This window comes from Egretta garzetta, unplaced genomic scaffold (genome assembly GCF_000687185.1).
Source record: "Egretta garzetta isolate BGI_Z169 unplaced genomic scaffold, ASM68718v1 scaffold181, whole genome shotgun sequence".
Taxonomy (NCBI): Eukaryota; Metazoa; Chordata; class Aves; order Pelecaniformes; family Ardeidae; genus Egretta; species Egretta garzetta.
In genome coordinates this window covers 670,551-681,903 of record NW_009258667.1, presented here as the reverse complement: position 1 = coordinate 681,903, position 11,353 = coordinate 670,551, and the positions used below count along the sequence as shown (strand labels likewise).

The 11,353-nt window shown below is 37.8% G+C and overlaps 1 protein-coding gene across 1 annotated transcript in view; it reads right to left on the bottom strand.

Annotated features, from left to right (window-relative positions):
* The window catches only part of ESYT2 (extended synaptotagmin 2), a 73,092-nt gene that overhangs the window by 24,028 nt on the left and 37,711 nt on the right, over positions 1 to 11,353 (bottom strand). Inside the window, exons 7-11 of the mRNA XM_035888404.1 lie at positions 8,105 to 8,160; positions 3,351 to 3,471; positions 2,560 to 2,736; positions 2,067 to 2,149; positions 719 to 767 (exon numbers count right to left, since the gene is read on the bottom strand). Coding sequence (XP_035744297.1) covers positions 719 to 767; positions 2,067 to 2,149; positions 2,560 to 2,736; positions 3,351 to 3,471; positions 8,105 to 8,160 — 486 coding nt within the window. The remainder of the gene's footprint in view (positions 1 to 718; positions 768 to 2,066; positions 2,150 to 2,559; positions 2,737 to 3,350; positions 3,472 to 8,104; positions 8,161 to 11,353) is intronic.

Below are 11,353 nucleotides of genomic sequence, written 5' to 3'. Positions count from 1 at the left end.
GACCTGCTGGCCACGCTTCTCCCGATGCAGCCCAGAGTACGGTTGGCCTTCTGGGCTGCCAGCGCACATTGCCGGCTCATGTCCAGCTTTTCATCCACCAGCACCCCCAAGTCCCTCTCGGCAGGGCTGCTCTCGATCCTTTCTTCCCCCAGCCTGTACTGATACTGGGGGTTACCCCGACCCAGGTGCAGGACCTTGCACTTGGCCTTGTTGAACCTCATGAGGTTCACACAGGCCCACCTCTCCAGCCTGTCCAGGTCTCTCTGGATGACATCCCGTCCTTCAGGTGTGTCAACTGCACCACTCAGCTTGGTGTCATCCGCAAACTTGCTGAGGGTGCACTCGATCTCGCTAAGTCATTGATGAAAACATTAAAGGACAAAAATTAGTCTGCTAAGTCTAGTAATAGTTAAACCGGGCAATTAACTATTCTCCTGCAAGAAAAAGCTCTCACAAAATATATGTTACTGGTTTTTGCATTTACATGCCAGTAATCCTAAAATGCAAAGACAGCAGAAGAATGGCATTATTCTTCGGATTTCACTGATTCAGATATCCTTTAAACCACTGTACTGATCATCAGGGAATCTATTTCTATAACACTAAGTTTATTCATGCACATACAGGAACTATTCCCAGGAAAAAAGAATAGTAATACAAGAACAACTACAAATACAAAATACGGTTTTTTTTAAATAAAAACTTACTGTACATTTACCTCATCTAGAAGACGCTCCTTTTCAACTTCAATTAAATCTATCATCAAACTAGAAAAAAAGAAAAGAAAAAAAAAATCAGTATTTTAGCCAAGAAGCAAAAAATCTAATACAGAACTCAAACCCCACCCTGTGCTTGCTGAGTATCCAGGCTTCCACTGAGATCAAAAGAGCAGAATACTATTCTTTTAGCCCCTAAGAGAGGAAGAAGTAGGGAATGAAATGGCTGAACGAAGATGAATGCAGGAGAACAGAAAATATGCCTGTACTAGAGCCCATTTTGTAGCTAGGAGGGCAACTGGCACAATACGGCTCACATACATATGACCAAACTCTCAAAACAGTGACCACATCCAAACTACCCACTGGAAATAGCCCCTGGACATATGCTATGACCGAATTCATGCTTTGGCTTTGTCTGGAGGAGTGCTAGTTCATACAAGCTAAAAACGTACCAGGGAATCTGCTAAAAATTAAACAGGGCAGACAACTGCATGCCAGTGCATGAACATCTGTCGTGGCTTTATATTTTATTAGTACTGATGTACACATTATGCCACTTTCCCCCCCCACCACTTCAGTGTAAGATTAGGGAAGTGCAAAGAAAAGAAGCCTTTGTACTACCTACTTCTTTTTTTTAATGAGAAGAGAAGTAGGTACTGTTGCTCCTGTTAAGAGAGAAGGAGCTGGAAAGATAAGGGAGTTCTACTCTGTATGGAAAGCAACAATGGGAAGCTCCAAAACTCTGCAAGAAATAAAGGTGACAAATTACTGGAGAAAGAAGCTGACTAAAACCCTGAAATGTTTATGGGTAAACGCTAAAGGTAGGCCTATGGAATCTAAGAGTGAGTAATGTTTGCGAAAGCATTACAGCAAATTTTTTTTGTTAACCAAACAGTTAAGATCAGCTCTTAGAGAAAAATAAACTGTGAGCTAGCCATTTAAAAACTATGAAGATGAAGAAGATACACAGTTATAAAGCTATATTAACTTTGATTGAAGAAATAATTAAGACTTAGTGCTAGCTTACGAACATTAAAGCAGGTAGGGTACAATTCCTAACAAAAAACCCAACCCTCTTTTTTTCTGGGTACCCACAATACTTACCTTATTTTTAAAAAAAATATACAAACATACAGAATTGTATATACACACACAAGTACATTTTTATATACGTATATGAAGTAATTAGGGAACTACTTACTACCACCATTTTGAAAACATAATGAACTTATAGTAATATAGCAGAACTACAACTGCAATAAAATGCAAAAAGGGAAAAAAAAAAGATTACATCAAAATGCTTCATCTATTTTCAATACCTACTAGCATATTCTCCATAACATTTACCTTCCCAGGAAGTCATCTTTATCTGGATCTTCATCAAAAAGCTCAATCTCTAGCTCCTGTCCTGGATGTTCATATACTAAGGCCTGAAAGTACAGTAAGATGGCACTGTCAATGGTAATACTAACAAGCTTTTTTGAATGGCATAGTAATAGTAAAATATCGAACTGCAGTGCCTTTGTGTATTAAAACCTATCAATAAGCAAATGCTTTAAAAAAGATGCAATTAAATAGGTAGAGCAAGGATAAGAGCTTTACAGATAAGATTTCCTAATGTTGGCTTTAAGAGACTACACTGCTTTTCAGGATTACTGATGCTTAGTCTAGACAAAAGTAGTATATACATCAATGGAGAATTTCTGTTTTGTTACAGAACTTTGGGCTTTCAGAGGAAGACATCAAGAAGCTCCTCGAGGAAGTCCCCAGAGTATCTCCTTTAACAAAAGAAACTTTAGACAACTTTACAGAACGCGCAAGATATTTTTATTGATTATACCTCATAAACTTCATTCCATTTTGGATTGAGATTTTCTTTGATGACCTTGCTTTGGAAAATCTGGTTGCCCACACGGATGATTCCGTAAGGATCTGACTTGCCTTTGACAATCCCCTTTAGGTAAGTATCTTTCCCCTCCAGGTCCTGAGCTTCAATAAAGTGTATCCTTAGAACACCCTGAAAAAGGAAAAGATGAGTTTATGTAGTAATCTGAAAGCCTCCATGCCATCACAATTTATGCAATATATGTTTTATAATTTCCATTGCAATTTCCTTAACATGAAACTTAGTTTGGACACACTGTAAATTGAGGGATATCAATGATGATCCACATATAAAGCAGACCTAGCACTCAAGAGATTCCTGAAAAGAAAAACTGTCGCCAACAATCAGAAACGTGCCAGTGATATCAAGAAGTGCGATAATACTGGAAGTGAGCAGAAAGAAGTAGTAACAACTTCCAAGTGAAGAACACTAACAATAGTTTGCAGTGCTAATATAAAACATGTGCTACTTAATTTTTAGTCTATACAGTTGAACTATATTTTAACAAGTAATATGTTAAGATTCAAGCAAAACAAAAAAATCCTTGTTGGTGTTATTATGAAACATTAACTCTACAGAAATTATTGATAAATTAAATCAACTATTTTAAGTGACTGGATCCACGATAACTTGTACTACTGCAATAACTATATTTAGAAATTCACACAAATAAGCATATCTTTAAGAGTTACTACTACAGAAAAAACTAAATGCCAAATCATTAGTATTAACAGAAACATGCTTACCTTTGGTATAGGAAACCGCAACTGAGCAATCTGCACTTCACTGACAAGGGGGACTGTAATTCTGTTTGGAAGGACCAGGTAGTTGGATATTATGTCCAATATTATTGTATCTGATAAGCCACTGTTGGGAGAAAATAACCCTCAGTTACTTCATGAGAATTAAACACATGTTATGTCACACTAATATACTCTTTTTGCTGCTTAGCAACCTAAAAATTTGCCTTTTTGGGGGGCGGGGGGGGGTAGAAAACACATCTCATTTTGAAACACTTTTTTTTAAAAATAAAAGATTCTTGCGAAAATGGCCACCAGGTGGAAGCCGCTGACTCGGAATAGCAGAAACCACAGAGATGACTATAAAGGTCTCATTCCCCTGCCACCACCAAGTTCCTTCCTCATCCCCGCCTTTTAAAGCCACCCAGGGTAACAGGCTGTTGCATAAGTTTTCTTGCATGCATTGCATATAACCAAGCAGATGTTAACTGTTAATCTACTTTTGTATTTCAATAATGATTTAACTGCTCCGGAAAGTTTGGCCAACCATTCCCGTATTGTTATGAAACCAGTTGTCCCCTTGAGCTGGGGGGACTGTCATTGAAAACAGAAACACAAAGAAAATACGCCCGTGGCCGAGTAAATATAGCCTAGGGGAGCAAAACAGGTTTTGTTCTGGCAAAAAGGGAGTGGCGGTACAATCGCACTGGTAATGAATCATTTAAAAACCCATACCCCATACCCCTCCACAAACACAGAAAAGAAGATGATTTCCTAAGCTACGAGCTCACCCAGTTTGGGTCTGAACAAATTGGTACATTGTCAGACCAACACCACTGGTTACTACACTGGCAAAAAGGCAGAACTGGAACGGTGCAATTCACCATGGAAGACAAATATCCAGGAAGATTTTGGGGGTATGTACAAAAGTTCAGAGAGAAAATTATGAAAATGCTTGAGACATTCTGAACTGAATCTGCAGCTGGGAGTAGCTCTGACTCAGCAGCGAAATGTAATATATATTACATCTTCATTTGGGAAGAAAACTTCATGGCGAGCAATAACCATATTATGGTAGAGATGGGTAATAGAATTAACCCATTAAATACAACCTGGCCCATTTCAAATTCACATTGATCTTTCATGCCAGAGATTTGCAACCTCTATAGCCTGCATCCCCTTGGCTGCCCACTTCCACTGTAAATCCAGATGAACTATGATAAATGATAGAACATAGATGACTTTTTATAGCACCCAGTACAATAGGAACAGAAGAAACTCAAGGCTGCATCAAGATCAACAGACACATCCATGCAGACCTCTGTTTATTCTCTGGAAGAAGTGACAGTGGGTGATGTTAAGAGGAAATGCTCAGAGGAAAAGTTTCCCCTCAACTTCTGTGAGTTAATTCACATCTGTCCTAAAGCGGAGTCTTCATTCCCCTTCCCTTCTTGAAGAGTTTATCCAATCATATTTACAAGATTTTCATTCTACATGAAAACTGAACCCTACAAATTTATAGTTTTGGTAATTCTTAAGACAACTACTACAAGAAGATAATTATGTTATTTGAAAATAAGTAGCTTCCTTTAGTCGGCATTGTAACACATGTTGCTTTTCAAACTTTTCCAGTTCCGTTTTGCTAAACATCAAGTTTTCAACTCATGTATGCTAAACTTTCTCTAAAATGGGCCAAGAAAATAGAACCCATTATTTTGTTAGAGTTGACTTAAAAATTGAAGATAAACGTCTCAAACAGTCTTAACGTTAAAAGGAAAAATAAAAACAGAACAGCTGAGGTGATGGTAACTACACAAGCAACAATCACTCTTTTCAAAAATACAAGAAGTCTGATGACAAATCTCCAGAAAAGTTTGTTTTGTTCATGCTTTTGCGTCCCTACCTGGCAAGAAGAGAAAGCTCTGCCTTTACGCTCAGTGAAGTGCATGCCTTAAGAACAGACCATTAATGGAGAAAACTACCTGCCCTAGGTCAGAGAAAGCAAACGAGCAGTGCAAGAGGGGCAATGGTACCAGAGATGCCTTGGAAGAAAGGCTACCGTGCTCCTCTCCAGGATTTAGTTAAGATCACATAAGATCATGTATATTATAATAAACCTATCCTAGACTAGCAGGAGGTTCAGAGATCGATTAATGTTCAAATGGAGCTACAGTAGATCTCCTTAAATAAGAGAAAGAAACAGCCTGAAGCACAAAAGAGCCCAGGATGGGGTGTGGAGGATTCACAATCCTTTCTGCTAGGACCAGCCCTCAACTCTGTGATTCTAGCGGTCAGTCTCGCAATTTTATCCCAACAGAAATGCCTGAATTTCACTAACACATCTGAGAAATGAGTATGAAAAATGAACCAGCATTAATGGAATTTCACAGAAGTTTACACAGAGAAACCAGACTCAGAGGAGGCAGCAGATATTCTGTCTTTAAAAACAGGAAGCTGAAAAAGAATACCGAAGATCGTAACTAAGTAATGAATTAAGTGAATTCTAAAACAACATGACACTTTCAAGCTGTTTACAACTTATCTAACCAAATATTAGCCAGCTGGGATGCTCCCATCTGGGAAGTATGTTTCATGAATACAAGGGAAAAAATGACAGTCTCTTTTTATTTTATTACTTAAACAAAGAGGTCTGAGCTATGGGAAACAAGAGACAATTCACTGATCAAGCAACAGAGAAAGATGTATCAATTTAAACCCTTATGTTGTGGCATCATTGATAAAACAGCTTCTTAAGATTGTAAAACTCTCAGTCATTGATTCTACATTTTTTCAGTTCACAAAAATGAGAGAAGTGTGAAATGCTTCAGATACTTTATTATAGTAAATGTCTTCAAAAGCTCAATTTCATTGCAGAAAAATAATTGGCAGTTACCTACTCTGTTGTATTGCTCTCTATTTAGCTCTACTTAATTTTTAGAGACAGAACAAGCAGCTATGTATTTTTCCTGCATCGTCTTTACTCATTCTGCAGGGACAGCACATCTCTGACTACACAGAGTATTTTTACTGTATCTCAAGCAACCATAACAGAATTCATCTTCCCATCATCCACATCTCCTCCTGACAGCACTTGAGTGTTCTCGCAGCCTGGCTCCTCCTCACATAAGCGATTTTAATTCCACTCCTCCGTAAGCTGTACTAATGATGGAATATGAATTACTTCTGCGTCCTTCTCCTTGTGGAATCATATACAAAGAGCAATGGAAGTTGTTAACAGCTGGCAGGGAAGCTTCCAGCAGCAAATGCAGAAATTCAGTTAGCAGAAGACATTTGCAAATAGAGTACAAATAAGTAGTTTAGTGTGCAGCAGACAACCGTAGGACGAGAAAGGTACCTGCGGTGGCAGCAACCTCTTGTTCATCATTGTTCATAACAACTACAATATGTCAAGCTGTCCTACCAAAATATACAATCTATCTATACAGATAAGAAAAACAAATACAGCACTGAAGAAATCTTTTGGCAAGGCAGAGCATGAGTCACCTCAGTTACAGTTACTATAGAAACTATACCACGTCTAGATGGCACCAGTATATAGCTATGTGGCCAAGCGTGGTTGCTCTGGAAACCATAAACTCGAGATACTTAGCGAGACTTTGTTTACATTTGAGGTTTTGTGTTTGCAGTCAAGCAAACACATAGCACGGTATGAATCTCAGGAGCCTAGTAAGCTTAAGTACTAAACGTAAATTTATTAGCGTTGTATCAAAATAGCAAACTATTACTCAGGAGCTGTATTTTGGAAGCCATTTTCTCACTCATCAAGAAAACCTCTTTCCTCAGAGGCAGCCTTAAGCAGGCTTGAAACAAAAGCAATTTTTGCAGCCATTAACCTACTTAATGCAAGTTCTAATTTCAAACTGTTCAACTGGGATTCCATGCAAGGGCTTCACATGTCTAAGGAAAGCAAAAACCATTTCAGTCATGCAACTGAGCAGTAAAGGATTAATTTAATACCTAAATTGAAACTCTTGTTTTTAAACAATAAAAAATAATTCTGGAGTCAGCCAGCTCTTGAGAGTATGGGATCCAATAAAAGGACCAGTCAGAAAATCCAAGTGTGTATCAGATCTACCATTATCCCCTTAGCCATTGTCTCAGTATTAAAAAGCCCCCGGGTAGCTATTACAACTTGATAATTATAAATATATTCATGGATTTAACCTTATCAGGATTGCAATGATTGAAAATAGCTTGGTTATCACCTCTGCTTCTGCTTTTTAATTTCCAGTTTCATCATGTACTATTTTGAAAGGCTCTGAATAAGACAAGCATTTTTTCTAGCTATATATGGTCAATATTTTTGCTATTCCATTTGATCTTCACATAATAAACTGAAAACTTTACAAGTAAGTACTTGAAGAGATTAGAAAGTTTATTTCATTTGATTACTGTCTTAAGATATTTCTAACTACCTTTACACAAGCAACTTTGTCTTTCTGCTGTCCTAGAAGATGTCAGATAGGAAAGTCACAAGATTCTTAAACCTGGAAAGGCTGTGAACACTAAAAAAAGCAGATTACAAATTATCTTTTCAAAATGTGTATAACAAGACCCACTAGATATACTTCTGATGTACTTTCATTTGGAGTGAAATCACTACCTTCTGCCTACTGAGCAAAATCTAAATTAAGAGGTAACTGCTCAGATTCATTTAACGTAAAATCATTTAGCTGATTTACATTTTCTGGAGTTTATTGGGGTGGAGGAATATCAAACACTGCTTTGCATATACTCACTTCAGTCCTGGAACATCCAGAAGATTGGTCAGTCCAGTCCAGTTAATTTCCAAAAGCTGTGAATTACAGAGAAGAGAGACAGAAAAAAAGAAAAAAAGAAAAGCAACTTAGAATTCACAACACTGAAAAAAATAAACCTGATCACTGTAGATTCTGATCAGTGGAGGGTTAATAACCAGTTTCCAGGATTTTCTTCAACAGAAACCCAAAACCTCTTCCACACTAAATAATTTTTAGCCACGGTTTTTAAAACAGAGTTATGAAAACAACTCACAATCCTCTTACCCACCCTTCCACACATAAATACACACATGCACATAATATATACACATGATATACATGTACAAGTATCTACTACATACAACCAACATCAAATAATGAAATGCTGCCGTATTCTCTGGAGAAATATTTTAATATTCACCATAGAACTGTTATAGGTGAACAGTCACCAATATGAATTTGCAAAGTATAATAAGCTGATGAAGAATCCCATTTGAGATCAGGAAAACAAGAGATCCAGAAGACATGACCAAAGGAAAGAATGAAGGATTGGCATTAAGAAAGTGAAAGGAGGACATGACAACAACTTGCAAACACAGAGGCGGCTGTTTTCAATGACAAAGAGACAAATTCATTTTACCACTTATGCAGTGAAGAAGAAAGGTATCAACAGGATTAGGTATCAAAGTGGGAAAAATCCTCAAAATAATGAATAGGGATAACTCGTTGCTAGATTATATATACTTCCTTCACTGAAAATCTTTACAGAATATTAGACATACAAATGCTATAAAGGTACATTATTCTGTTTCAGGATTCTGCTGCTGGCATTAACAATTAATTTCTAATGTCCTTTTCAATCCTATAATCTCATTCTAGATAACAAGACTAACAGAACTGAGTTTCCTTACCCCCTCCTTTCTCAGTAAAAGCTTTCCATTAACTGCATAGAAGTTAACTGAATATAAGCAACAAACAAATCCAAACCCACCCAACTACCACCATGCTTCCAAATCCAACTAACCCACAATCTAAGGATAACTCCATAAAAAAAGTTTAAAAGATTTTGAGATTCCTCAGTTAAGTGATTGTGGTAGTTCAGTTAAATGCTGAAACAAAACAACAAATCTCTACAAGAACCTATGTTGCATCCTTCCACAAAGAGGCAAGAATCACCCTACATTCATTTTCTATTAAAAAAAACCCAGCACATCCCATTCTTCATAAAGGATCTATTAATAGTTTAATTAGTGATTTCCTCTGTGAATACTTTGACTAAAGATAACACAGAATACACTTACATAAGGACCACTGTTACTTAATATACTTTTGTAATGGTGGCCAAACATTTCAACAATGTTATCTATGAATCAACAAACAATTAAGCACAAAAAAATCATTATCCTTTCTTCAACGGAAAAGGTAGTAAGATTTAGTACTGAATATTCCAAAAGAAAAGGCAAGACGTATCATGGGATGTACTGCAAGAACCTACACAAGCCAGCAACATGCCCTTGCCACAGAGAAGGCTAATGCTACCCTGGACTGCATTAGGCAAAGCATTGCCAGCCGGCTGAGGGAGGTGATCCTTCCCCTCTACTCAGCACTGGTGAGGCCACGCCTGGGTGCTGGGTCCAGTTCTGTGCTCCTCAGCACATGGACATACTGGAGACAGTCCAACAAAGGGTCATGAAGATGATTAAGGGACTGGAGCATCTGTCCTATGAGGAAAGGCTGATAGAGCTGGGGCTGTTTTGTCTGGAGAAGAGAAGGCTCGGGGAGGATCTTACTAATATCTGTAAATTCCTGAAAGGAAGGTGCAAAAAAGCAAGAGCCAGGCTCAGTGACAGGACCAGAGGCAATGGGCACAAACTGAAACACAGAAGGTTCCCTCTGAATATCAGGAAACACTTTTTTTACTGTGAGGGTGACTGAGTGTTGGAGCAGTTTACCCAGAGGGGTTCTGGAGTCTCCATCCTTGGAGATACTCAAAAGCCATCTGGACATAGTCCTGAGCAACCAGCTCTAGGTGGCCCCGCTTAAGCAGAGGGGCTGGACCAGATGACTTCCAGAGGTCCCTGCCAACCTCCACTATTCTGTAAGTCTGTGAACATACTGTAACAGAATACAAACATTTGCTCCCACCCAGGGAATAAGATTAGTGTCTTCCTAACTGTGCCACTGAGAAGGGTGAATAAACCTACAGACTTCAATAGAACGCTTAAAATTTAGCACTTGCCCTGCTGATATCCATTCAGGAAATTGCTGTAAGATTTTCCTTAGCCTCCTTTTATTGTGTTACACTCCTGTATTGCTATATAGTTAGGGAAGAAACAGAAATAGGGACTCCACTAACACGGGCATCTAACTTAAACTTCACTGGATGGTTCAAAGAAGCTTTCTCTCTACCTCCATCAATTAAAAGGAACCCAGTGGAGATCTGCCATATTTCAACATTTAGAAACCAACACACTTAGAACAAAATAATGATACATTTATACAGATCATTACAGTTTATGTTTGCTTCTTCTAAATGCAATTTTCTAAACTCTTCAGGATATTCATGTTTCCCAGACTCTTGAGAGAATGAGTGAAAGTCAAAACAATTTCTCATTCTGTCACTACAGCATCAGACAGAAGAAAAGAGCCCTCAGAATGACAGCTAAACTTCATGGTTTACCTCTATTCATTTTCTTACTTCACATAGTTTTATATTGTGCAAGTTAAAATGCAGTAAACAATAAATTTCTGCCAGTTGTACATATTTTATTATATTTGTATTGTATTTAATTATGCCTTTGCATCCTCCCTTTTCCCCTTGACAATAACAGAGTATTCCCTTTATCCATCCATTTCATACATTTCAGAACCCATCTCATATAAAAATGCTTTGGGTATTTTATGCAATGGAAACCAAAGCCTGGCTGTAAGTTTTCAATTTCCTAGTCGACAGAAATCTTTACTTATGCAGAAATCAAGTGTGATGTACATGACATTAAGGGAAAAATGAACTCATTTGAAAAGGTTTCTGAAGATGCTCGTGTCTATAGCATTGTCTCACATTTTACCATTGCATTCATCATTTAGTCGGTGTTGTGTACAAATTATTCAGATAATGTCCTGGTATCACCTGGGATAGAGTTAATTTTATGAGATAGGTTCTGAAATAGGAATATACACCTTTCTGTCAGAAGACACATGCAAAGAACTATCTTTGCCAGTCTGAATGGAGGCTCTGTACTTCTTCAC